Source organism: Venturia canescens, chromosome 9, assembly GCF_019457755.1.
Source record: "Venturia canescens isolate UGA chromosome 9, ASM1945775v1, whole genome shotgun sequence".
Lineage (NCBI taxonomy): Eukaryota > Metazoa > Arthropoda > Insecta > Hymenoptera > Ichneumonidae > Venturia > Venturia canescens.
The window spans coordinates 20471081-20498970 of NC_057429.1; the positions used below are offsets into that span (position 1 = coordinate 20471081).

Below are 27890 nucleotides of genomic sequence, written 5' to 3' on the forward strand. Positions count from 1 at the left end.
ATCACTCTTTTCTTCGTTTTTTTTATTGAAAAATTAAGTCTATTGTGATTCTGCTACTTATTTTCTGTTTGATATCGATGTGAAGCAGCCTCACATTTCGTTAAAAAAAGTCTTCAAGTTTCTGTTTCGTGGTCCTCTGTTTTTTTATAAAATATACAATAATTTTATGATGTGCTAACGAATTTCCTCAATTCTCTGAGGCTGCGAGGTACCGGCTCGTACGATTTGAGCGAAATCACAGCAGCTTCGAGGGCAATTTTGATGCAGTCGATTTCGTTGAGACCCCTATAAGAGCCAGTGATTATTGCAGCTGTTAAACAATCGCCACAACCACTGGCACTGAAGTTTTCATCTTCGCCTTGTTTCTCCACGATCGGTGCAGGATACCAACGTGATTCCAATTTACCGTTGCTTGGTATTTTTTTCAAGTTGTGTGATTTTTTTCTTGGCGTGACAATGGGATTCAGTCTGGATTCTCTTCTCGTTACCTAAAATCAATGTTAGCCAAAACATTAAACAAAGGCAATGTTGATGAAGATCATAGCAATCGGTGTTAATATATTAATCAAGCGAATGAAGTTGATGAAAAAAATGTAAATTTCTGCGTACGATTATTCCTCGAGAGCCCAAAGTCGTTATAACAACTGGGAAAACCTTGGCCACTTGTTCAGCAAGTCTCGAAATCGATTCGACGCTCAGGTCATCTTGGCAGCTACTCAAGTTTTTACTATTCTCGTTCTCAATGTTTCCAAAATTAATTCCTAGATATTTCGCGATGGCGAAAAGCTCGTTTAGATTTGGTGATATAATTCGAATTATCGCGTCTTCCAAATTTCTTTCTCCACTCAAGTCAATCCACTCGGAGCAAGCTTGGAGAATTTTCGACGCTTTTGAAACATCAGTCGGCTCGTACCACACTGAAACATTTTATTGACAAAAGATGCGATACCATAAATTTTATACGAAAACGAAGGAATCTAAAATTTCTAAGGTGCTCTTCCAAGTGAATTTCACTTCAAGTAAAAAAATATTCCGCGGGTTATAAAGATGGCGCCAGTTACAGCCGACCGGTGCTGCCTCTACATTCCTCGATCAAATGTCGTTGAACGTCTAATTTCCAAGGAATTTTCTCTGTCGCCCACCTCCAATGTGTTCGTGCACTTGGCGTTTTTTAACATTCTCAACAAGTTTCATGATTGATCAAAAAAATCGACGCTATCGATTGAAGTCGTGAAAATCATAATATTCAATCGGTGAATTACTCGTTGATCAATCGAGGCTTCAAAATAATGAGCAAATCAAGAACTGGAAAAACAGCCGCCGCGTGTACAGCGGTGGCGTTTATTTTGGTTGTAATCGCGTTCACCACACCCAACTGGCTTGAGACTGATGGTCAACTCGAAGATCCAAAATTTGTTAAAATTGGTGAATACAAACTTTTTTTTCATTGGTTCAGAACTCTCTCAATATTATACATAAAAAAACTGTGACACGTAACTCGGTTGAAATTAAGATCCTATGAGTAAAAGCACTGCTGTTGTCATCATGCTTGTATATAAACAATGAATGATGTTGAGATTGAAAATTATAACCACTGTCGAAGGAATCATTATCATATTATTATTGTTTTTAACTGATGATGAATCACTCGCCCTTCATTGAGATCGAGTCAAGTTCCAAGACGATCGTTTGTTGATTTGAAATGAAAAAATCGTCTCTTTGTTTTTTGCAGGACTATGGCAAGTTTGCTTTCAAGGTTTTCAAGACCCTCATCACTTTTATGACACACGATTTTATGGGTGTTGGTGGGTGTTCGAAGAGGAATACTACATAATCCACGACATCCTGTTGCCAGATTTCTTTGTGGCAACACAATTCTTTTTCACTCTGTGTCTAACGTTGTTGCTGGTCGGAGGTTTTCTAACGGCGTTATACACCTGCTGTTCTCGCCATCACGAGAAATATTTATTGCTGTTATGGGCGACAGGAGCGAATTTGACGCTTTCAGGAATTTGTGGAATAATATCTGTCATAATATTCGGAGCAAGAGGAGACGGGCGTGACTGGATGCCCAATTGGGAGCACAACAATATTAGCTGGTCTTATGCGCTCGCAGTCATCGGAAGTTTTATTCTCGTTGCTGCTGGAATTCTCTTCCTGGTTGAAGGGAGAAGACATCGTAAAAAGACAGAACGAATACTTGGTGAAGAACTGAAAACTCACACAACTATATAGGCTATATATTTCTTTCAATAGTTATCAAAAAAACATTCAAGCTCAATGCGGATTTTAGAAATCGATAAATTACAATTTTCTCCAGTTCATTGATCAATCGGAAGTGATAAAATCATTTGTAATCACTCTGTTCGTTGATCATTTTTAAAAAACTTGACTAACATTTTATGAATTGAGAAATTACAAATTTTTTAATTTTTTTAAATACTTATACATTTTTTTAATTTTCTACTCATCGAGAGAAAGTTTCATCACCGTTCCGCTCTTAATGAGTTTTAATCAAGTTCTCCCACGTATACACCGCCACTCTAATGAATTCGTTTATTGTTTGCTCATTTTTCACAAAGACCGACCATTGATCGTGCACGTTTCGAATATTTTTCAAACTTGTTGCATTTCTTAAATCCAAACTTTCTATTGATGCACTCTCTTTACTCCATTTATCAATACTCGGGACCTCGAAAGGAAGAAAAATTAGTTTCATGATGAGTAGGTGAAACATTACTGAAAGAGAAAATCGTAATAAATAGGGTTTTCCGTGGTCTTTAAGAGAGAACAAAGTATGGGAAAGGTGTAAAATGAAAGTATTCACCATTTATATATGTATGATATACGCATATATATTTTTTTTTGTGGCTAACCCTGACCATTACGACTCGAATTGTATATACGAACTTGTAATTTTTAACAAAGATTTTCTCATGAAACTTCGACAATCGCGATATTACTCGTCCCATTATAAAGGACAATTTTTAAATGTTCATTTCAAGTCATTCGTTTCAACATTGTTAAACGAGAGTTTACCAGAGGTTCGTTTTTAATGAGACAAGATAAGACGTAAGGCGCAAAACTCGAATCCGTCCAATATAAAATAATAAGAATTATATATTATTATTATTAGTATTAGTATTATGTAATGTTGATTCAACGTAAAATGCAATCGTAACATGTGTAAATAACTACAAAAATGCATGTAGATAATATCCGAGAAGCTGAGGTGCCTTGAAAACACCAATAAACGAGTTATATATTTAACATTGAAGTGTTTCTCTCGCGCAAGGTCTCCGACATCATTTGTCCTAACCTCATTTTTTTTTGTCACGTCTTTTTTTCGGTAATTCGAACGAAAAACTAGCCCTGTTTTAACCTATGGAAAGAATGTGGATCTGATTTTTTTGCTCCATCAAATTCATTGGTTTTACTCGAGGGGAATAATGATTCATCTGTGAATAATACACGCGTGTTGTTCGTAGCATTTTTTTGTAATGGGTGGGTCACTTGAGCGCAGCGTCATCCAGGCGGACCTTCACGCGCTCTCGTGTGCAGACAATAATTGCACGTACGTATTATATCATGACTCCGTTGATATATATTTATATGTGGGTGTGCGAGAGCGGAATAGAAGCAAAAAGTTACTATGCTCCGATGCCATTATAAAAATCATTAAGACCTCGAGTTTACATATAAAACACTCTACTTTTATTCTCGTACGAGGAGACCGCGACTCACGTTGACATGTATCGTGGGAATCGTATCGTTGCCAAATTGAATGTATATAGGAATACTTTTACAACGGAATGGAGCCTCGGATTTTTATTCAATGGAAAAAGTCTTCATGGACTTTGTTTATACACGTTCGAAAATTTGACTCGCTGAATTTTAATTATTTTCTTGCATTGCTCGCGCGAAACCGACTAATTTATGATGAATCAAAAAATATGAACTCTCTGCATGATTGAATGATTCAATTCGTGGAGTAAGAATTTGATGAATCACCAAGAGAACAGTGATTGAGTTTTGTATAATTCGTTAATTTAAACGATTAACAAATGCTCATAATTAACCTTACAAATAAAATTCGATTAATAAATAATAAAAAATTTCGATTAAATAATTAAGAACAGGGATCATTGGACGCACTGTAAATGCGGCAACGGGTGTCACCAAAGAATTGACTCTTATTCTCGAAAGGAGCAAAAACTTTTGAGCCATCAAACCATAGTCATTTTTTTTTACTGTGCTATTTTACTTCTGCATAACTCTTCGGGCTTGAACTCGTTCATCGTTTTCTCATGTTATTACGTAAGTTCGCGATGTGAAAATACGTACCACCACGGACGGACGACAACACGAGGTGGTCATTTCTCATTGTTGCAGTCATTCTCGTGTTTACATGATAAAAATGTAGGTAAACGTCGTAGCAAAAAAAAATGATGTGTCGAAAAAGGTGTGGCTTTGAAACAGAATTGGAATCCACCTTACTGCATGATCCCTCGGTGCAGGCTCAACAGAATCAAATGAAATTTTGACAGGAATTGTGAAACAAAATGGCACGAGAGGGGACACAGCTCTCAAATTTTCGTGCAGGATTTACAGTTTTTCCAAATAGTCATGTCGCAATTGCAGAACTTAACCTCAAAAAATTTACTTATGGTTGGTCACGTGACAAAAGACGAATAGAGCCGCAATCGGGAACTGAATTTTTAGAGGAAAATCATTATAAAACAAATATCCGAATAAGTTCTCGAAGTTTGTTTCGAAAAATAAAGAAAACAGGTGTTACAAGTCAGGCGAGGAAATCTTGAAAGGAATTCGAAAGTCATGGTGCTATTGAACGTCCATGGCACTTCCTGCGAGCATCGTTAAAGTCCTCATCTTTTGTTCCCAGCAAGAAAAGAAAACATGCGATGGAGAAGAAAAATGCGGTAGAAATTTTTAGCTCGATCTCGTTCCTCTGCGCTCCCCCTGCTTGGCTGCTCAGGTGGGTGGAAAGGGGGGGGGGAGGAAGAGAGAGCGAAATAGAGGTTCTCCTCCTTTGATCGTAGCACACTTCGTGCACTGTCCTCGGCGTTGTTATTACACACGGACTGAAAGACGCTCGGGGGAACAGAAACTCTTGGGTGTGGTTTGCAACGTGGGATTTTTTTATTTTTCTTCAAGAACAAGTGATATTGTCATTCGTTGAGTTGACTTCGTAACGTCGAGGCATCGTTTACGAGACGCGAGCCCGCGTACTCGTGTACAGGTGGTTTACCGAGTTTCCGAACGTTTTCATACAAGAACCAATCAACCGAAATTTCACCTGGAATTTTCATAGTAAACTTGAGAACAACCAGAGGGAGCTTCATCGTTTATTTACTCTCTGGAGGCTGTGGCTTTTAAAATAAATCCGTATTCTACAATGTCCGCAAAGAAAAGAAGTCTTTCGGGAAACGTTGCTATTGGAGTTTTTTTTGTTGGACTTGTTTGTGTTTGCGTCGCTTTTGCAACTCCCGCATGGTTAGTCAGTGATTACAGGATAACCGGTGCACGACTCGATAGATTTGGGTTGTGGAGTCATTGCTTCAGATCATTACCAAATCCACAAGAATTCGATGCACCGACACGTTATTTCGTTGGTTGCAGATGGGTTTATGATCCATTCACCAAAGGTTATTCGGATATCCGCGGGTTCCTTTTACCCGGTAGGTTTATTTTCATTCTCGTTATTGTCTACCCTTTGTTCAGGATTTCACAGACATACCGAAAACTAAATACTTTATAAAATTTTCGAAACATGGGGCAATTAAAACTCGTGGCCCTTCCTAATTCAATGTGTTAAAAATTTCTTGCCCACTTTGCAATTGAGTTATTTTAATTATTCATTTTCCAAACCTGTTGTTGACTCGAGCAATTTATTTTTCTGACCCCTATGAAAGTGAATAAATTGACATTTGCAGAAATGTTTCCCATGCCTCTTCTACCGCTAAAAAACATTATGCTGATTATGGAATGCTAAATTTACAATGTTTTATGTTTGTTTCACGTACCAGGGTTCATGGTAGCGACGCAATTTTTCTTTACGCTGTGCTTCTTGCTGTGTCTACTGTCATTTGGACTGATATTATTGTTTGTGCTGTGTTGTCTGCCGGAGCAACAGCGCTACGTCCAATTGATATCAATGATCGGCTTCATACTGGCAGCAGCTGGAGTTTGCGGAGTGATCGGTGTAATAGTTTTTGCTTGTTTTGGGAATGCGGATGGCTGGATGCCCGGACACACAAACAACTTTTTTGGCTATTCGTTTGGGCTCGGGGTATGCGGCAGTGTGTTGTCATTGATAGCGAGCCTTCTGTTTCTCGTTGAAGCGAACGTACAGAGGAAGAAACGTCAATACCTCAAAGAGTCACAATCAAGATTCCAACTTTCACAATCTTAAGAAATCATTGAGTTCTTTCAATTGAAAAATCATTGCTTACCCGTCCATATACGATACAACGATGTATCATCACAATTTATCGAGTTCCCTCATACTCTTACTTTTCTAATGAAAATAAGACTTGTCCTTGAGGTCGACCGTTATTATTAAGATGCTATTGTTATTTAAATGACATTGCGCAATGTTATGTTTACATACGCTAAAATGCATTGACAAGATTATAGTCACTCCGATCCGTCCTTGAGTACAAACGTAAGTTATTAAACATATCAAAATGATAACGGATAGAATCGAATCTCGATATCTAGTATTCTTATCAACAATCTCTTATTATTTAGGCAGATTTTATATCAATTTTTTAACCGCAGTGTTCGAGTCTCATAACACAATATGTACATGTATACATAGTTTAAGAAACGTAGCTTAAGAGGAAGGATTTGATCTTTCAACAACATCGAGATATGCAAACGATTCGAATTTATATGAATATTAAATTCGCATTAATTTAATTTTCTACATACATTATACTCTGAATTGTTGATAAAATAAAGACGTTTTTTTTAAAACAATTGTATACTACAAAATATGCAGTGCAATTTTTATCTGGTTCCTAAAAAATTTAGAAATAAGCCTTTATCCAAAAGTGTTTTTTTTTCTTGAAGCTCTTGATCAGAGCTGTACATTTTTTCTCAGCGTTGGTAATACAAATAAATGAATGGAAATTTCAATTGACATGAAGAAATTGCTAGTCAAAAAAATGTTGCCTATAATTAAGAATACCAAAATATGATTAGAATCAAAGTTTCTACGATAGTTGAAAATTACCGACTATATAATACACGTGGATAATTGTTTTGCGTACTTTGGCGGAGAGGGGTAGATGGAGAAAGAATTTCAAACACAAGGCGATGGCGCCATCTGGTTCGTTAAAAGGCGTGGCACGATAGTGTCATCGCGCGTCTCGTTTTCTCGTATCGGAGAAAACCAAACGAAAACACAGAAAAAGAATAATAGGATCGCGATTGATTTCACAGTCTTGCTTAATTTTCAAAGCCTAAAAATAATTAGACCGAAAAATGGGGAAGGAAAAGCAAGAATATCACAAAGCTTCGAGTAAGTGTTCAAAATTCTACCATGGTTGGTCTTTACATTAACCTCAATATTCGTCTGTTTACACATTTGTTGTCTTCTCTAGACTGACCTTACGTTCAGATTTCTGCGTGGACAATTGACAAAAATTTGATAGTTGCAAATTTATGAATAATCTATGAAGGTTTGAATGTTCTTTTTATTGCCAGATGCCGTGGTTTTTGGTGCATTCATCAATTATGTAGCGGGTTTTCTCCTCATCATGGCATTTACCAGGTGAGTTTTATCATTGAAAAATCCAATGGATACAACAATCAAATTTGAATTGTCCATTTTTGTTTGGTTTTTCTAGCCCTTATTGGATTCAGTCGTACCAAGAAACGTTCAGTAATTTCAAAAACATGGGGTTATGGGAGTACTGTTTTGAAGACTTTCGTTATCCTCACTACCAATTTGATAAGAAATTTGAAGGGTGCAGTCATGTTTTCTCCTACGAATATCGCGTCATAAGAGACTGGCTTTTACCTGGTTGGCTTATGGTCGTTCAAGGATTCTGTACTTTGAGTCTTTTAGCATCTTACTATGCTCAGGTTTTACTCGCCCTTGTCATTGTCAGATGGCCACTAAGATTCGTTCTTCGCTTTGAATGGTATTTTTCAGCCATAGCATGCGTATGCAATGCAGCAACTGGTAAGTATTTCATTATTTTTTATGAACATTTAATTGATACTACTTGTTTTCATTTATTCCAAAAGGTTCAAAGTTTAGAAGCACAGATCTTGAAAATTTTACATTCTTGAGTTAATCTTCGGCCTCTCCTTGAGAGATCGATATTCCTTTTTCCATTTGAATTAACAAGCTCATTTTGAATTTGCAGGATTCATGCTATTTCTGGCAGTTTCTATATTTGGTGGGGCGTGCTGGAGACGCGATTGGATGATGTATCCAAATTTTAACCATCTCTCTTGGTCTTACGGACTGGCTGTAATATCGTTTATGCTTCACTCTCTCGCTGCGTTCTTTCTGTATCTCGATGCACGAGCTGGTTACAGATTACGCAAGGAATCTCGCAATCTTGTCGTCCAAATGCAGCCTAATCCTCAGAGCCACCATGGCTCATCCGGATACGTATAATTATACGCATTTTCTTTTTTTTTCTCATTCTTTTCGAACTTGTTCGTATAACTTTTCTCGTAGTTACTTTCGAATCCGTCCATTTGAAAATGAACTGTTTATTGCAGTTTGTCTTTTGTTGCGATTTTGTGCTTATTACTCAATGAGATCGCAGTGCACGAAATTTAAATATTTCACATGGGACCAATCTGTCCAATTTCGAACTCTGCGTTAATATTTATCATTCTTCATCTTTCGCGTGTTCCATTCAGTTGCACAGAACGCATAGAATAGTGAATATATTGCATTTTATGATATTGGGACTGAACCAATTCGGTGCGACTGTCAAATCCGTCCAAAAAAAAGACAAGCCTGAATTCGCAGAGCGAACCCACACGAGGGTAATGCTGCCTCTCGATAATAATGACATTGAAGTTTGTAACTTTTGTTTATAATCGACTCTTCTTTTGTTTTTGTATTGCTGAACATTTTTATGCAAAGATAGACGAATTAAAATTGACTTTTCTTTTTTAGTCTTTGCACTCTACGACGAAAGAATCCACTGACAAAATTAGTGAACTTGAATGAGCGAATATCAATTTGAAATATTTATTACAGTTATAAGATATAAAAATATCGCTAACAAATAAATTTACATTACATGCGATACGACGATCAGAGTTATCGATAACGACCATATCACATATAAAAAGTCAATTGTATCTGTATACAGCGAAGAAATAAAATGAGAAGTATATTTTTTTCCATTAATCCTTACCTGGTACGTTGTTTTCCGCGGCGAGTTTTACGCTGGCTCGTAGAGTTTCACGTGGTAAATTCCCATCGAGCACGAGGAGTCCAGCATTCTCGATAGTTGCACGGTTTTTCGAGACTATGTCCACACCGATTTTGCTGAAGACATCCATTTCACCGATCCCAAAGCGACAATCACCTGTTTTGTCGAGAATCGCAGTATATCTGGGTACAAGAGTACAACAAATATGCACATTGTAAAATACAACTTTCTCGCTATAAAGGCATAGAAGATTGTGAATGAAAAATTTTGGAACTGCGAGTATGAGAACCAGTTATTTGTCACGGTAAGACAATCATTAAAAAATACTATGAAAAGACTACAAACTATGTTATAGAATTGAACGATTCCTCATAACTATCATATATTCCGAAATAATATTGAAAATAACTGATTATGCGCGCCGCCATACTTTTTCGAGACGCGGGCGCCTCTACCGGGACTCGGAGCAACTCGATGAGTTATACTCAGCGTAGAATCGAATTTCTAATTTTTAAGCTGAAAAAATGGTGAAAATCGATTACATCGTATTCTCAACGTTCGATGCCGTTCAGATGTTCCCCAAGAAGTAAATAACTTTCAATTTCGTATTTATACAGGACGAAGTTTACACACGGATGGATATATTACCGTGCGGTTACAGCATCCGACGAAACTTGTATTTGCTCTCCAGCATCCCCCAGTTGATCGAGAATAGAACGTCCTGCTGAATCGTTGCCAACGACGGTGAGAAGTCTCGTATTGTCGAGACCAAGAGCAATCATTGCAGCAGTGACATTTCTTCCAACGCCACCGTGGCTCTCGCGACTTTTGGCACGATGAGTTCTCCCGTCCAGCTGTTTCCCATAAAAAATTATTTTCCTTCGACTACTGCTCGACAGTTTTTCGTACAATTCGAAAAATAAAACAAATGTTTATCAGCTTTTTTTTTCATTTCAATCAATCTGCGCGATTCAATGGAAAAAAAAAAGAAAATCATTTTTGATCACGGTGCAAGGCTTTTCGAAGAAATTCGAGAATGTGAAATATAATAAGATTAGAGGATAAAATATAACAAGAGTGGACGTTTCTGATTCGAGGCGCTTCAATCCGCAAGCATTCTCATGCGCAAGTCCTGTTGTCGTATATGTATATAGTACACGAATAAGTAAATATATCTCTAAATATATATGTGGAAAATCATGCACACATAAAGCACAGAATCCATATAGCACTCAGTCGGACTCGTCGCCGGCCGCGGTAAATAATAAGCTCTCTTGGAACGATTTGTTCTTGCTCGCGAAAAAAAAGTGTCGAGAAGGGATAGCTCGCGTGTACAAGTGGTACAAGTCATTCGGAGGGAAATGTGAGCGGTAGTTACCAAGTGAGAATATCGTGCGTAAACATCAATGTGTAAATACGAACCTCCTCCGAGAAACACGCTACGGTGGAACGAGAGAGTGGTTGGCAGGGAGGAAACTAGAAAAAAGCTCTCGGAAGATTTCCGGTAAAAAAAAAAGAAAGAGCTCTGCGCGGCTTTCCTACGAAATCCTGCGCCTCCCAGCGACTGAATCGAGTAACATTATCTCCCAAATGAAAGAACAAAGTACTGTGCGCCCTCCGGGAGATAAAGTTTCTCGTTGGAAGGAAGCGATAATAAAGCCGAAATAAAATTGGGGATAAATAAAAATAAAATGAAATTCAATCTATCGGTCAACTTAGGTTTGTTACTACACATTATTAATTTTTTAACGTGTTGATTTGTGGATTTGTGCGGTCGCGGAACTGACATCGAAGCCGCGAGAACAGAAAATGCGATCGAAGCATAACTAATAAAACATACGTAAATCCCACACGACTCTTCAGCTTTTTCTCTACCTCCCTCTTCCTCTCTCTCTTTCTATCGTGTTCTCGGTGGTTTGTGTAGAGGGCTGAAAGTCTGCCCGGTCGTCTAGCACAATTGTCAGTGTCGGTCAGCCGTCTTGACAAACAGCCAAGGGCTAGTTTGCTAGTTTTGCTTAACGATAAAAAAGAAAGAGAATAAAAGTGTCTTGAGAGAAAAAAGAGGAAGTAGAAAGTAAAAAAGATTGTCCGTTCTCGAGCAAAGTTGGCTCGCTTCGTGTCAATATTCATTCTTTTTCTTTTATATATATTTTCTGTTTCGACGACGATGGGGAAATTTCTATTATCGTAACAGCCCGTTGCTCTCCTCCCTCTTTCTCTCCGCGACATTAGACTGGATTTAACAGCCCAGCCGCTCATTCCTCTCTGTGTGTTTTTCACGAAAAACATTCCAATAATTACAGGGTGCAGTCAAGATTAATATTTCCGACGTATCAATATCGCATTTACAGATACAAATGCGGGAGCGAATAAAATTAACACCGAGTTTCGATAATAAAGGATGTACAAACAGAACGTCGAGAGAAAAAATCATTTCTCGTGTCGTCAAGTGCTCCTCATCGAGTGTGTGTCGGTCGACTGAGAAACAAAAGAAAAGGGGGTTTAAAATTGTGACTCAACGTTAGGTTGTCCGAGTGTCAAAATGAACTTGGGGAAAAAACGATAGTGCGAACAAATAAACTGAAAGGCGATAAGGAGAAAAAAAACGTCGAGTGTTATCGTGCGTGTGTATTGTTTTTCTAGTACTCTAATAAACAATGAAATGGCAGCGTTCGTCGTGATTATCCATGAATATAACAATAAAGTGCAAAATCAATGGGCGTTCGCGGATTCCCGAGCTCGAATAATCTCGTAACCATGAGCAGGGATTGTGGAAATTCGCGGGAATACGAAACTGCATTGATTACTTGGAGTGATTTGAGGAAAATAATAAAATCTCGTGATTTCAAGAGGTGCGAAAGGTCATCGAGGACGCGGTCGTTGTACAGCGAAATTCCGAAAGTCTCATTGATTAAAAAAGCGACTACCATGTTTCTTCATTGAATCTCCGGGAGGGAAGAAGAAACCCGAGGAGACTGGTGTCCCAGTGACTCGAAAACCTCGTTGTCAACTCTTTCATTTGTTTTCTAACGAGACTCGACTATAATCTTCTCTTCGTCCGTGCGTGTTTTTAATCCGATCTTCCCTCTCCCCCTTCCCTCCCTCCCTCCCTCCCCCCCGCCCCGCCGGCTTTGTCCCGAAGCGAAGATGACAAACAGGTGCAAACCCGGTTGACACATTCGATCGACAAATTCCCCTTCGATTTTGACAATATTTTTTTTTCCTTTTTATTTTTTTCGTCGTTATACATTTCGGATATTTTTTCGCGCTCGATCGAATAGCGAGAGGAATCGAGGAATCATCGAGGCGAGCGAACCAAGGTCGGTATAATACATCGTTCTAACCGTCGCTATGTACATATACACCACGTCCATACTTATATACACGTGCATGTATAAAATACATATAAAAAACCGTAGTGATTTTTATCGAATAAAAAAAATCTATATACACATATAAGTGTATAGACATAACGGCTTGTGTAAATATACGTGCAGGTATAAAACAACAAATAATACAATATCGCGTGAGGGTGGAAACTCGTTTCAATCTTTCGAAACAATCGCAAGATTCACCGCGGCGCATATTTCTGTGTTCCAAACCCAGAGAGGAGCTTGATCCTCGTCCCAAAGTACCTATATAAAGTAGACAATTTTCGAACTCGTGTACTACCTCTGAGAAAGAGAGACAGACGGGCGGATCGAGTGAGTTTTTGGGGTTAGGATTGAGACGCGAGATTTGCAAAAGAGATTTCCTCGAAGTATTTGTATTCAAAGGTGGCGTTGTTCTGGCTCGAAAATAAAGAAGGGGAGATCGCATATGGATATGCGAGGGATCGAAATATTGTTTACTCTCTTTTCAGTATGAATTATCGATGCGTGCACGTATATATGCGAGGAAATTTATATCCGTAGCGGCGGGCAGCTCGGTATAAGCGTGTATAAATTCTTGGTCGCACGCACGTTCAATTTTCATCATTATACTTTCGAATAAACTACGATTTAAACGAAAATTCTTAATTCCGCTATATTTTTTTAATCAGTGATTTGATTTCCGAGCGAGATTGCGACGGAAGCGAAGAGAATTTATCGAAAATCCGTGCCTACTTTGAGGTTAATCCATGGAGCGTCAATGGGTCGACAAACTGTACGAAATTTGGCAAGAAAATCGAAAATCCAGATGTATCTCACCCGGAAAGCATTAGCCAACGGAAATAGAGCAAACTCGTATTAGCAATTCTATTTCAAGGGAGGGATTCTAATTCTGGGATTGGCCCGAAGAAAACTTTTTCCCCAAGCGTCGTACAGCGGCGTGCGTTCCGGCAATTTATTTATGCCGGATTGACGTGCATGCAAGAGCGCCGCTGTGTGTAGATTCGCGTTAATTGGGCAGTTGGATTATTCGTTTCGAGCTTCGGGAGTTTTGGGTCGTTCGAGGAGCACCAGGAGGAGGCAGGTGTTCGAAATACGTCAAACGGTATTCATCAAACAAAGGTACACACACACACACACGCACACAGGCAATTAAGAGGTTATGTAGGCAACGGTGATGTAAAAAAGCCGCGCGGAAAGGGCATGAGGAGTGTTCGTACGTGATGAACCATGAACTTGACGAAGGCGTAAATCCAAAATCCGCGGAGACGTAATGACAATTCACAATTACTAATTACAAATAATCATAATCATGCATATAATCCTCGTTATGAGTCGTATATACGAATATTACGAATACGGCGAATTTCAAATCGCAAATTACGGCGGGAGAGATGAGAATAAGCAGAAGGTTCTCGAAGACCGTGTTCTCGACCAATCGGAACAATCGACAGTGTTGCCAACTCCTACGGACCGTCCCCCCCCAAAATCCATCTGAAATCCCCCTAAAAACCCCTATTTTTGAAGAAGCGCTATATTCCTTCGTAACATTGAATATTGCTTAAAATTATACTTTTAAATAAAAATAAACATTTTTATAATGAATTTTATTATAATAATCTAAAAAATATTCCTGTAATGAAAATTTAATGAAAATATCGGAAAATAAAAACATTGAACAAAAAACATTTAGTGAGAATTAAATTATCATTTAATTTACACCATGTAATTTTTACAATGGAATAAATACAAATAGTGAAAAATGTTATTTATAATAACAAATTAATAAGAGAACAATTGACATTTTATTGTAAGAATTTTTTTCCCGCGTCTTCATATTTCGCCAATGTAGTTATCGAATATTTCGTCGACAACATCGACTGAATCACATTGTTTCTGAGTATTGTTTGCATTTTTGAAATCGTACATACTAACGTTGAACATTTCGAGCATACGGGCAGAAGGAACAAATTTGACGCAAGATCCGGATTGTCTTTGTAAAGTGAACCGTACCATCATAATACTTTGCAGTACTTCAAGAGACAGCTTATTTCGTAATTTATTTTTAATTACGTTGTATGTCGAAAAAGCGCGTTCGACACTTGCATTTGAAATCGGAAGTGTAAGTAGAGCCATTGAAAATTTGGCAATGTTTTCAAATCGCTTTTGACCAGCAGAATCATAATCTACAAAAACGGCTGAATAAAATTCAACGGAATTGACTGTATTTGGCCACGATTTATTTTGCAATTGATTCCATTCTGACTCTGTCTCATTCTTATTGCCGTATAAGTGAGTGCGTTGGAATTTTGCAATAATACCTGTTAAACTGGGTTTCATTCGCGATAATGCGATTTTAGGATGAAGATCGGCCATCGTCTTTAGGATAGATAAGTTGTCCGGCAATCTTTTTTGAACCTCTTGAGCCAAAGTACAGAGAAATTTTTTGCACCTTTCTTTAACATCCAATAATTCTGTTGGTTCAATATCTTGAGCAATGACGTGAAACTCGTAGCCAAAATACATTGCTGAAGTATGCATTAAACAAGATTGAAAATCGAAATTGATCAATTCACTGTCAGTTAATTTCTGCAAGCTCGATGGTACAACGAGCTTTTGCAGTAAGTTTTTGAACATCAAAAAAAGATCCTCAAGTAATTTCGTAGGTTCTACGTAATCACTTTGAAAAAGCAAATTTAATTGCGTTACACTTTTCAGTTCGTATTTTAAAAAAATAAGAAAAGCTTTGTAGGGTAACCTTATCATGATGTTGTATAACTGAGCAGCCATGTGACAATTGTCTTCTGATTTTGCAATTGAAAATAAGAATTGCAATTCTTCCCACTGATTTAAGATGGTATCGATAGCCTCGGATCGAGCAAGCCAACGAGTTCCGCTAAGACCCTGAATTTTATTCGGTTTTCCACTACCATTAATTGTTTCGTACAAAAGCTTATATTTTTCTAACCGTTTGGGGCTGTAAGAAAACCAATTATGCGTTTCTCGAACCAAAAATTCTAATGGACGAGGCAACATTTCCGATGCTTTTTCAGCGCATAAATGAAGTGAGTGACAAACACATGGCATAACGATTAGGTCATCTATTTCACGCTTAAACAAAGCTGTAACTGAGTTGTGTTTTCCAACCATCACACTCGCTCCATCAACGCCAATGCCGACCATATTTTCAACTTTTAAACCATCTTGTTCTAATTGAAGTTTAATGGCACTATGCACACTTTTTGCATCGGCATCGATTAATTTGATTAACCGATAAAACGTTGTAACCACTTCTCGTTTCTCGAAAGAGAAAAATCGCAACATGATACACAACACCTTCTGCGTTGAAAGATCAGTACTCTCGTCGATTATGAGTGAGTATGGACCGTCGCCAATTTCTTGGATAAGTTCTTGGAGCATACAAGGCCCGAGGACGTTCTTGATCAACATCGAACATTTAGTGCGATGGAGTTTCAAATTCGAAATTATATGTGACGAAGGGTCCAGCTGCGGCAGAATGTCGATCATGTGATTCACAGTCTGCAGTGAACTATGTTCTGCAATAAATGCAGCAATTTTCAATTCGGCGATCTTCGTTGCTTCTGTCAGAACTGGCTCAAATGTTGAAGTCAACGGTTCGAATGTCTTTGCTGATTTGTCCAAGGATACAGCTTTTTTATGTTTTTCTGTCTTTGCGTGGTTCATCAAATCCTTTTTGTGAGCTTTCAACGATATTCGACAATATTTGCAGACCGCAGAACATGTATCAGTTGGATCAGGCCCTAGCCAACCTATAATGTAAACCACAAGACATTTAATAATAATAATAAATTATGATATTTATCAATATCAATTGCGAAAGTCCATATAAACATTAACAAATGTTTAAAATAGTTAGTCGGACCATCACAAATAAAGAAGAATTAAAACAGTGCATACTTGAAGAAATATTAAAACATTAGGTGAAAACACATTGGAGGAAACATTAAAAGTATTAGAGGAATCGAAGGAGTACGAGTGTCTATATACTGATGAAAAATTGTAGGAAACTAAGCAAGACGAGGAGGTGAAAATGGAATCAAATTGAGGTTAACTACCTGGAATGAAAAGGAAAAAAGAAACCAGTGAAACTACCACCAAATGAAGCTCTTAATCAAACACATTCTACGAACCGAACCAGAACACACTGGTTCACATAACTTAAATTACCTTTTTCAGGAAAAAACTTTGAAAACCTCGGTTGATCTGCAAGCTTTGAAGAAATCCCTGTGTAGTAAACATTCATCTCATAGATTAAACTAACCGAATTGGAACAATCATTATTTTGAGTTGATTATGTTTAATAATCTTGTAAACGTAAAAACTGAATCTATTTTCATTCGATCCTCGTTTTTCACTTTCAACTTCCACGTATCTTTATATGTATCTTTACATACAACCGTTTTGTCGTTCGGACAGAGCGTAATAATTAAACATAATATTTAATAGAAAAAATTGAGAATGAATATATATTTTATTCGAATTTAGAAAATGCATGTTAACTAACCTTGAAGCGCTGAATCGGTCTCCCAACACTTTACATATTTTTGCAGATATTTTTTGTTTTTTTCTTTTGGCATGCTGTAATGAATTTGAATATAAGTTTGAATTATTAATACCTTTTTTATTTTTTCGCTGATACTTCAAAAAACGAAAATGACTTACTTTGCAATCCGAGAAGGTACGCGAGCGAGCAGAATCAAGAGACTCGGGCCGTGTTCCGATATTGACTGTGACTGTGAGTACTGCGAGTATTTGCTTTGGTATTCGCTCCGTGCGCGTAAACATACTACTTTGAAAGTGAGCGTGTGTCGTGTATACGTATTCCTCCAAAAACGCCGGAGTCCCCTTTATGGTGGCGCTGGCAGTATGCATGAACACACTAATACTATTAGTGTAGTAGTATTAGATTTTTGGCTCCGCCCACGCGCACAGAGCGAATAGAGATGGTGCAGATTCGATAGAGGGCAGGTCGAAAGTACTCGTGGCGCCTCTAATGTCATAATTTATAAGTTTTTGGGGTAGCACTTTCAATACTTTGATTGAAATATAATCATAATAATTGAATATATATATATATAATAATAATACAATAATGATAAAAGATCCCCAAAAATTTTCACTTTTCACCACTAGTGGCGCGGTAGTCTACTTGTACCATCCCTATAGGGCTTACAGTACTCACAGTATCGGAACACGGTCTCGGTCTCGGTAGAATATTTCGTCTTTAACACGCACCGAACACTTGAAAACTCGAAATGAGAGTAGCCCTTAAAAAATTCCCTAGAAAAAAGTTGCCCCTAAAAAAACCCCCAAAAAAAAATTGCCCCTAAAAAAACCCCTAGGCATCTGCGTTGCCCCTAAATTTAGGGGGAAAACCCCTAAGTTGGCAACACTGACAATCGAACGATCTGTGTGAAATGAGCTTCAGATTTCCCATCACGGCCGAAAGAATGCATGCACCTATTATTTGGTGATAAAAAAAATCTCCGACGTTACGAAAACGTACTAGATTAGGAAAGGACGTACTAGCGTACTACTAGATCTTTCGAAAACGTCTCGGATCTTGTACAACTCCGAGAGCGCTAGCGGTGTGCGATAAGAAAGAAGAGCTTTCATAATCTGGCAAAAGGATCGAATACGACCTTTCGCCTTTTGTACATATTAAGGGGGTAGAAGAATGAGTACGAGAGACTATGGTGCGTGTAACTGTGTTCAATAATGCATGACATTATAATGCATGAGCGAGCCGGGTAAACCGGGTAGGTAAATGGAGCCGGAGAAGAGGGACGGTTATTGCGGGCTCGCACGGGTCTCTAGGCCCGATTGGTGCCGGGACACGCGTGTTACGTACATAAAGCATGCAATCGTCTCTGAGGTAGAGCACACGAATGGTACCGATCTGGATAACGTGCAGATATAAATAATGAAATACATGTTTTTGTGAGCCAAGTCGAAAGTAATGAAAGTTCCAGAAAGCGAGCAGGTACGGCGGGGCGGGGGGCCGGAGGCCAGGGGTCGGGTGAAGAAGGAAGAAGTAGAAAATAGTAGAGGTCGCGAACCCAGGGCAACGAACAACCAACGCCGCAGGGATTTGTGGCCTCTTAATTCACTCTTCCTCCGGGGCATATAACCGTCTGTTTTGCGGGTTTAATTAACGATGCATTATGTGGGTCGAGAATGGGACGGAGATATAAAGTGAGAGAGGGGGGGGGACGGGACGGATACAACGTTCCGAAAGCAGAGTCTTCTCTCTCGCTTCAACTACCGCGTCAAAGAGCGCTGCATACGATAATGGAGAATGGTATAAAGGTCTCGGAACGAGCTCGTGTATATGAGCGGGCGCGCGTGTGTCCGTGGTTGGCATGGGTTTGTGTACAAGCGCGGCGCGCGGCGGGAAGGCCAGGGAGGGAGAGAGGGCCGTTGCCTGGAGAGCCTCGAAACGATCGATGGGGGTGCAACTCTCTTCGTCGCGGAGACTCGAGTACGTTTTTTCTTTTATTTCATTTCTTTTTCGTTTGTTGTTTTTACTCTCGCTCTCCCGCGGATTCTTCGCTTCTTTTCACATCCTCTCTCCGGCTGTCATCCTCGTTTTTTTTTTTTTTTTCTCAACGAGACTACACTCGAAACGCACTTTTTCTCGTCACGCGGAGAGGAGCCCGCGACGACGCCGGGTAATTAACGGACTCGTTATTATCCTCCGCATCTGGCACTCCACTCGCCGTCCGCGCTTCTACGAACGTGCTAAAACAAATCCCACTTTACGGTTAAGCCATCAAACGTATCTATGTGCACGGGAAGGAAAAAAAGCAGTATTAATTGAGCTCCGACGATTGAAACTCTCGAGTGCCCATTTCTCTTGACTCTCTTTTTTATTTTCCTCTAACAAGCCTCATTTTCGCGAGCCCCCCCCCTCCAGTTTTTTTTCTACGTCGCTTCTGTTATTCCCCCCGCGTTTCTCCTTCCCACAAATTATACAGATTGGGGCAGTTATCGGACTCGGTTTAATCAACCGGCAGAGGCATTGATCCACGCTTTATGAATTTCAGCCCACGCTATTACGGGGCATTCCCTCCCTAGTACTTTCTCCCAAAAGTCACTGTATTCTCAAGCAAATTCGACCCACGCTCGACCTCCCTCGAGCCAACTTTTTTCCATTCCTCTCATTTTTATTATCATCAACGCCCGATGAACGCACGAGCTGCGCGAAAATATCGGGCAGCGTGCTCGAAACACGCCCGGTGGCGAATTCGCAATAACGTTCAGCTCCGGAGGAGCCTCTACTCGACGATCAAAATTATACCGCTTATATACACGCTCGTATATTTCTCCGAGACATTTATGCACGATGAGTCGCTTCCGGAGAGTCTTTACAGGAGCGGGACTGTTTTTCACCTGTTTTCGACATAACTTTCAAAATTTATTTCTTCAATTATTAAATAATTTCAGAGGATTTCAGGGAATCGTGCGAGTCGTCGTATTTTTTATTTTTATTTTTTCTCACCCTCAAACACCGAACAGTTCAATTTTTTTGCAATTTAAAAAAAATGTTTTCTTTCATTTTTTAGTTTTGGCTCGACGTACGACGGTGCCTGAAGAAATAATTGAATATGAAGGAAAACATTGGAGGGGGGAAATACACAGAAATGTGAGCGGCAAGCGTGTGACGCTAAAGTTTGCAACTTTCGAGTTCAACGAAATGACTAAAAAAGCCTCCGATAATTCCAGTCATTCTCTAATTTCGATCGACGAATTTTTTTGCAATTCGTATTGTTTTTTTTTTTTTTATTTTTTTTTCTCAATAATTTGCGAAAAAGGAAGACAGTCGTTGACAGAGGAAATTGTAAAAAAAAAATCGACGTCGCGTCACGACGAGGCCGCGGCATATCGATTTTTCGGCGTCTCGATCTCCCAACAGGACTCGAGCGAATACTTTATTTCGAGGGAATACTCTCGTCATTGCGAATTCTTAAAAGACAGAAGTGTGACGACGCTGAATTTTTCAACTAAACGAGCGAAAAAAATATTTGTAATTCGTCAATTTTTATATTTATCAACGGAATCGGAGAATTACTGGAATTGTTGGAGAGTTTTTTCAGATCATCTCGTCAAACTCCAACGTCGTTGCGGACTTCAGTGTCACACGGAGTGTGGACAAAAGAGGCTACGAAGAAGAATCGACAGATTAATGGGCAACTGTGCTAGCTTTTTAGAGAAATATTATACTAAATACGCAGGAAAAGATAAATGTAGAAAAGGCGCAATTTCAATTCCATGTATATCTTGACAACATCCACAAAGCGAACCACCAATGATTCTATAAAATTTCAAAAGTAGGAAGAAAAGAAACACATTTTTTAAGAATATATGCAAAAGAAGAGAATCGGTCCAAAAAAACTCGAACAATTTCAGTAAATCTTCAACTTTCTTTCCTGCCGAATTTGAAATTGCGAGATTGTCGATTCCATATTTTTTTCCCGTTCGTTTCGTCGGACCCTGCAAACTTCAGCGTCGTCGAGAGAGAGAGTTCCATTCTCGTAGTTTGCTTTTGGGGGAAAAAATGTGGACGATTTTTGCAGCAGCCCGTTTTGCCCCGGTCTCACCTATAGAGACAGAGAGCGAGCTTACACGAGCCTGCATTTACGAGGCGCATACGCACGTCCAGGGAATATCGTGTACGGTAGAACGGTTTTGTTGTATCACGTAGCGAGCGAGCAAGCGGGAGACGGATCGATGAGATAGAATTCGCTCTCGGTGTATAGGATCGTAGGGGCGTGTGTGTGTGTGTGTGTGTACGTGCGCGCGGAGAGGGAGGAAAACAGCAATTTGGGTGGTTCAACTGGAGGAAAGGGAGTCCGGAGGCTCCTTCACGTCGTCAATGCCGGTAGAATAAATTGTCCGAGTATTTTCTTTCGCGGGTCCATCAATATTTTCTGTACTTTTAATGATAAAATGGGAATTAAAATGGCGGGTTAAGCGGCGTCAACAATCTCTTCGAATATTATCGGTACGTTTCTGATTGTCTCGCCGGTGTGTTCGGAGGCGCGCGTGTCACGCTGTTGAGCGTTAATCCAATATTAACGTCGTTGAATCTCTTAGCCCCGGTGAGGCGTCCGATCATTGAGGAATTATAGATTTAATCGCGATCGCGAGATCGTTGGAAAGGTCGTTTTCGACGGGACGGTGGCTGTCAAAGAAAAAGTTACTTTTTCCTAGATTTATTGAGAATTTAGTGTTTTCATTGTTAACGAGTCGTCCGGATGGAAGCGCGTGGTTAACCGGTTGGCGCATGCCTTCTGTTCCAGGTACAATCGGATCGAGGAGGAAAGATGCGTCGGTCCGAGTCGTCGGATCAAGACTCGGGGCGCGCGAGTCCCCGAGCTCCGAGTCTCGCGTGACATTCGACCCCTCGCGGCACGAAGGATCAAACGAGCATAAACGGCAAGAGAAGAAGAAGAAGAAGAAGAAGGAGGAGGAGGAGGAGGAGGAGGAAGAGAGGGGAGGAAAGATCGGAGAATCGTTGGAGGGTGTCGGGGCCGAGGTGGAAAAGATTGGTGGAGATTGATGTTACGGTGTAAAAGGCGTGAAGAGTAGCATGACGGTGATGCTGCTGCAACGTTTCGCAAGCCCTCACACGAATCAAAGCCCGAAGGGAAACGAGGACACGGCAACATCGGCACTGTCGTCGACGGTTGGCTCGGGAACATTCGCGCAATCGACATCGCCGTCCGTAACGTCCCTGTCTACCCCGTCACCCACCCCGTTGCCCTTTCTCTTTCTCCTCGAGAGTCAGGAGTCCTGGGAAGAGGATCAGGAGGACGTCCCGAGTATAAACAGCGACAACTGCACCTTGCCGAACGAGTCGTGCCCGAGCAGCGTCGACTATCCGAGTCGCGTTTACACGCGGTTCACCGTATTACCGGCACCGGGAGCCTCCGAATCGTTGATAATAAACGAGAGTCGCCTCAGCGGCGGCGGCGGCGGCGGCGGCGGGGGAACGAGCGCAACGCGGACGAACCACCGCGAGAACAAGGATTTCGAGAACGAAAACGTAAACAATAATTTTACATTGAGAAACAACAACAACAACAACCACAACAACCACAACAACAACAACAACAACAACAATAACGAAAACAACAACAACAACAATAATAATCGTAGAAATAGCAGGAACGCTTATCGAGGCAACAGCGGGACGAACAGCGTGATAATATTGAGGGAGCTCGAGGAGTACGCGAGAGGAGGAGGAGGAGGAGGAGAAAAGTTGGGCTGTCAATTGGTCCAGGATAAAAGCGGTATACAGGGTTGGATCGCGGGCGGCGAGGCTCCCGGTTCGGGTGCAGGAGCTCCCGGTACTCTGGGAGGAGTGCGAGATTGCAGCGTCGGTATCGCAGCAGCCGGTAGCGGAAGCGTAACAGGCGGGGCGAACGGGGGCGGCGGTGGCGTCTGCGGAAGCGGATCGGGCTCGGGTCGATTGGGCGGACAATTGGGAGGACAAGGATTGACCTCGGACAGTTCAACTTTCCCGGCGGATTCGCGAATCGGCGGGGGCGCCGGGGCCGTCGCCGCTTGCACCGCGGCTACGGCTGCTTCGAACGCGTCAACCTGTGGACCCGTCGCCGGTCTCACGCGTCTCGACAGTCAGGGTGTCGCGATGCGATATTACCGACTGTGGATATACGCGTGTAACATTGTTCTTCTCGGCAGTGCTGTCGGTTTCGCCGCGGCGGTCTCCCGCACCTTGGTCTTCACCGGTGACCCGAGGCGTTACCTCGTCCCCGGGGTCCCGCGGGCCCTCGATCCGACCGCCCTCTACGGCTATCTGGCCCTCGCTACCCAACTCGGACTGGTCCAGCTCCTCGGCTGCATCGCCGCGAGGAGGCTCAGCGCCAAGCTCCTCAACGCCTATTGGATGCTCCTGCTCGCCCTGCTCTTCGGCGATGCGGTCATAGGCGTAGCTTGGGTATTCAGGTTCGGGAGAATGAGGGCCGAGCTACGGCCGAGCTTGCGGCTTCGCCTCCAGCTCGAGTACGGCAAGGACAACCGCTTCAGCGAACACTGGGATCGTTTGCAGCGCGATTTTTCATGCTGCGGCATCGCCGGCCACGAGGACTTCGAGGCAACCAACTTCGAGAGCCTTCCCCCAACCTGCTGTCCCCCCGGGAGCCTCGTCGCGAGCAACAACTCGAGCGACACCTGCCAACAGCCCTATCCGAGAGGATGCGAGGACAGCCTCGTCGACTGGCTACGCAAAACTACCGATCTTCTCTTCGTACTCGGCATTTGCGTTATCGCATTCGCCAAACTGTGCTTTCTCGGTATACTCAGATACGAGATCCGAGAAATGATTCAGAAGATACGACTCCTCAGGGAACCTCCCCTCCCACCCCCATCCGCCATCCTGGGTGGCTCCTCCTCGATTCTGTGCACCTCTCCTCCCTTCGTACAGTCTTTCTCGCAACTCGGCGTCTCGCCGGTCGTCGATTCTATCCTCACCACCGCCACTACCAACACTCACATCAGCAACAACAACAACAACAACAACAACAACCACAACAACCACAACAACAACAACAACAACAACAATGCGGGAATCGGCGCTGGTCCGCGCAGAACGACCCTCCCCGTCGCCGTCCTACCCTCCGGTAAGTTCATCCGCTCTTCCGGTTCTTCCGAGCACGGACGCGCGCGACCCCTCCACCGTCGGACAGACTCGCCTCGCCTCCTATCTGCCGCGCTTTTACTTCTCGGAAACGGCGGTTTTAGGACCGAAATAACGCGCGGAGCTGTGCATCGTCGATCAATTTTAAAACGAAAGTACACGAACTTCTCCGAGTCTTTTGTCTCGAATATTTTCAAGCTTATCGCGTACAATATTGTCGAAAATTCCTCTTCTCGTGTCTCCTCGTCCGTTCTATTTTCCAAAAGTTTTCAATTACCTTTGTTGGTACTCGGGACTGGTTGAGCAGCCCTCCGTTCTACTTCCCATTAATTCCACTGCAGAGCTCTCGTCTCTTATCTCATCGAGAGCGTCGTTTCCTTATCAACGATATTTTTAGCACGAATTTAATAACAGAGTTGGCATGGATTTTCATTCGGGCTGCCAACCGGACATTTGAATTCATTTGGTATTCCAATTGTTTAATTCCTCGCGAAATCGGTCACCCCCTGGTCGAATAACGCGCCGAATGCAGCGGCGTCCCAATCGATTACCGAGACTACTGCCGCGCTGCGATATATAGAAAACGCTTTGTTATTTTTATTCTTTCATAAAGCGAAGCCTAACGAGCAGCGAGCGACTGGGGGGGGGGGGGGGGCGAAAAAAATGGGCGGAATTATTTTCATTTCCGGTGCGATTCAAATGGGATTTTTCAGTGCCAACGTATTCGTGTCGACCATAAGCGCCTCATTAATTTACATCGCCGGTCAATTAAGCCCTGTGCAGAAAAAACTTTGTTCGTAGACGTTGCGAGAACGAGAACCTCGAACAGCTACTTTTCAAGCTTGAAAATTCGATCGGTGCTTCAGGATTATTGATCCGTTTGCTCAATTGGAGCAGCGAAATCACTAGAGAAACTTCATATTGTACCTATGAATGATGAAAGCTCGTGCAATATCCAGTACCATTAACTATACCGTTGAAAAGAATTTTTAGCCTCGTATTCGTATTATTCGAGTCACCTTTTTTAATAAACGATATTTTTCTCACGCATATTAGTTTCATTTTCAATGAAAAAAATGAAGAAACTTGAGCACTAACGATTTTGAGTGATACCGCAATATTGTTATCGTGACAATGTTGAAAATATTGAGAATGTGCCTGTAATTTATCGAGTATTTTCATTTGTACAGGAAATTCTTCGATTCTTCAACACTCGGACGATTACAGCGGAGTTCGACACCCGCTATTGTCGAGTAATTTACAGGACGGTGGAGCGGACAGCGACACGAACAGTCATTGCGCGTTGATACTGGAGGAGACGACACCACCATCGATAAGCGGCGGTTGTACAGCGAACGCGAGACCGGACAAGAGTAACGGCAACAACAATTACGAGATGCGTGAATTTAACCGAAGATTGTTAATCTCGAACGGGGGCACACCGGGCAACTTGAATGCCGGAGCTCGTAATCGACGCACCTGACTATGGAAGTGGTGGCGACGTACGTCAAATCGTTTTCTCTATAGAACCAACGGGCCCGCTGAACTTACGCTCTACACCAAGTAATGTCGAAAAATACCCGTTTTCCTATGAAAAAGAAGAGCTAATTTTCTCTTCGTGTTCCTCAATTATTCTCGCGCCCTCTCGGATTTCCTTCAACGTCAGTTGCGAATAGCATCTTGAGAAAATTCGGTTAATCGACTCTGGGGCACATTCGGACAGCAAATTTTCTTAGATTCTCTGTAGAACGTAATTTCTAAACGATGTGAAAAATCACGACTCTTCGGTATGGGCGTATCGAGCCAAAAATAGTCGAAAGTCCGTGTCACCCCCTCGATTTTCCATTAATTCGTTCACCGTTGAAACGACAACTCTTCTTGTTCCCGCTGGCGATTCGCCGAAACGATTTGAAATATGGGTTTCCCTACCACTTCCGGTCCCTGCAACACGATACGGTCTCGATATTGGATCGACTAGTATCGCTACTGCCAGCAAGGCGTACGTCAATAAAATTCTGCCGCCACCAAGCTCCGTGCGTAAACAAAAAAGAAAATTAAAAATCTTGCGAGACAGAGAGTGGGAGGGGGGGGGGGGGGGAGCAGGGCAGGAAAGAAAGACAGTCATGATGCATGAGAGAAAAGGGGGGAAACACACACACACACACGCGCGCGCAAACGCGTCTGAACACATGTACTTGGTGTACGTATATGTATTAGAATGTACTCGCGAAATCGCGCAAACAATGTACATATATAGAGAAAGAAATCTGCTGAAAAATTTGAACGGCAGAATCGGCGCGGACTCCTGTGACGAGGGACTTCAACGGAGGCGTAAATTTGACGCTGTGCTCGAACGAGATTTACAAATGTTAACACTGGCTTCCTATCTAGAATTAGATGCGCGTCAAAGTTGAGGTATTAGAGGAAAGAGGAATGGACGAGGAGCAGAGTACGGGATAAGATGGGAAGTTTTGAAAAGAGTAAAAACAAACAAACAAAAATGGGAAAATGAAGACAAACAAAACATTCAGACTGTACATAACGACAACGTGTAGGGTCGTTCGCCGACGTACCGTAGATAGTCATTTAATCGAGTACCTGTCCTTTTGCATTAGCATTGTACCTAGACGAGGCAAAACTTCAATAATATTAAACAAGAAACGAGAACAACTCGCGATCGACAGCTTACTAAAAAATAAGAAAATTAAAATAACGAAAAGAAAAAAATAACAAATAACGTAATTGAATTGATGTAATATGTGACGAGAAAGTCCAAAAATACTGCGTCTATGTATACACGGAGACATATTTAAACATATTATGAATAAAATATAAAAAAATAAAATGGAAACAGGAAGAAAAGTGCAGAAGTAAACCACGGACCATCGAATAGAAAATAATAAAAAACAATTCGCTCGGCGCGCACATTCGACACTTTTCGTTTCTAATGCTTTTTGAAAAATCTATCAAAACTGTACGAGAAGTGAGGAAACGAGGAGTCGTCAATGTGCAAAAGCAAAAAACCCGGCAGAAGGAAGGAAGGAGGCACGAGAAAATCAATACGAAACAAAAAAAGAAGTCTGTTGCATGCTTTGAACTCGTAACCATGGAATTTACACGTATTCATTATGGACAGTAAACCGAACCATTTCGTGCGAACGATTATTGATGGGAAAAGAAACGTTTGAATGCCCACCGTGCTTAAAAAAAAGCCGCGTTTTTTCGGAGCATCAATAATATCCCACGAATTGGCGACGCGTAGCTTAACGAAAGCTCACACACCTCGCTAAAGGCGGCGTATATTAAAAACGGAGAGTGGTGCGAGAAAAAAACGGTGAGAGAGAGAGAGAGAGAGAGAGAGAGAGCGAGAGAAAGAAAAAATAA

At 41.3% G+C, this 27890-nt stretch overlaps 6 protein-coding genes across 9 annotated transcripts in view; 4 read left to right on the forward strand and 2 right to left on the reverse strand.

Moving 5' to 3' along the window:
• Position 1: 1 nt before the first annotated feature.
• Positions 2-27890, reverse strand: part of LOC122415631 (pseudouridine-metabolizing bifunctional protein C1861.05) — a 32696-nt gene continuing 4807 nt past the window's right edge. Inside the window, exons 6-9 of the mRNA XM_043427927.1 lie at positions 10080-10285; positions 9414-9613; positions 610-917; positions 2-488 (exon numbers count right to left, since the gene is read on the reverse strand). Coding sequence (XP_043283862.1) covers positions 165-488; positions 610-917; positions 9414-9613; positions 10080-10285 — 1038 coding nt within the window. The 3' untranslated portion in view covers positions 2-164. The remainder of the gene's footprint in view (positions 489-609; positions 918-9413; positions 9614-10079; positions 10286-27890) is intronic.
• kune (kune-kune) lies at positions 1108-3270 on the forward strand. The gene is made up of 2 exons (XM_043427960.1): positions 1108-1425; positions 1733-3270. Exons 1-2 carry the CDS (start codon positions 1290-1292, stop codon positions 2233-2235), a joined length of 639 nt encoding a protein of 212 aa, XP_043283895.1. The 5' UTR covers positions 1108-1289; the 3' UTR covers positions 2236-3270.
• On the forward strand, positions 3486-7017 carry sinu (sinuous). 2 transcript variants are annotated; one of them, XM_043427959.1, is made up of 3 exons: positions 3486-3574; positions 5641-5699; positions 6048-7017. In XM_043427959.1, the coding sequence occupies exons 1-3, from the start codon at positions 3501-3503 to the stop codon at positions 6431-6433; spliced, it is 519 nt and encodes a 172-aa protein (XP_043283894.1). In that variant the 5' UTR covers positions 3486-3500; the 3' UTR covers positions 6434-7017. The 2 variants fall into 2 exon arrangements, with proteins under 2 accessions (XP_043283894.1, XP_043283893.1); XM_043427958.1 differs by lacking the exon at positions 3486-3574 and having other exon boundaries at positions 5031-5699.
• Positions 7348-9406, forward strand: pck (Claudin superfamily protein pickel). The gene is made up of 4 exons (XM_043427957.1): positions 7348-7546; positions 7732-7798; positions 7875-8212; positions 8400-9406. The coding sequence occupies exons 1-4, from the start codon at positions 7510-7512 to the stop codon at positions 8654-8656; spliced, it is 699 nt and encodes a 232-aa protein (XP_043283892.1). The 5' UTR covers positions 7348-7509; the 3' UTR covers positions 8657-9406.
• LOC122415630 (uncharacterized) lies at positions 10678-27858 on the forward strand. Of its 2 annotated transcripts, none has more exons than XM_043427925.1 (3): positions 10678-12751; positions 22147-24489; positions 25697-27858. In XM_043427925.1, the coding sequence occupies exons 2-3, from the start codon at positions 22437-22439 to the stop codon at positions 25987-25989; spliced, it is 2346 nt and encodes a 781-aa protein (XP_043283860.1). In that variant the 5' UTR covers positions 10678-12751; positions 22147-22436; the 3' UTR covers positions 25990-27858. The 2 variants fall into 2 exon arrangements, with proteins under 2 accessions (XP_043283860.1, XP_043283861.1); XM_043427926.1 differs by lacking the exon at positions 10678-12751 and adding an exon at positions 13043-13924.
• On the reverse strand, positions 14589-17720 carry LOC122415632 (uncharacterized). 2 transcript variants are annotated; one of them, XM_043427929.1, is made up of 4 exons: positions 17507-17720; positions 17349-17422; positions 17012-17054; positions 14589-16593 (listed from the first exon to the last, which is right to left on the reverse strand). In XM_043427929.1, the coding sequence occupies exon 4, from the start codon at positions 16505-16507 to the stop codon at positions 14636-14638; it is 1872 nt and encodes a 623-aa protein (XP_043283864.1). In that variant the 5' UTR covers positions 16508-16593; positions 17012-17054; positions 17349-17422; positions 17507-17720; the 3' UTR covers positions 14589-14635. The 2 variants fall into 2 exon arrangements, with proteins under 2 accessions (XP_043283864.1, XP_043283863.1); XM_043427928.1 differs by having other exon boundaries at positions 17012-17068; positions 17507-17719.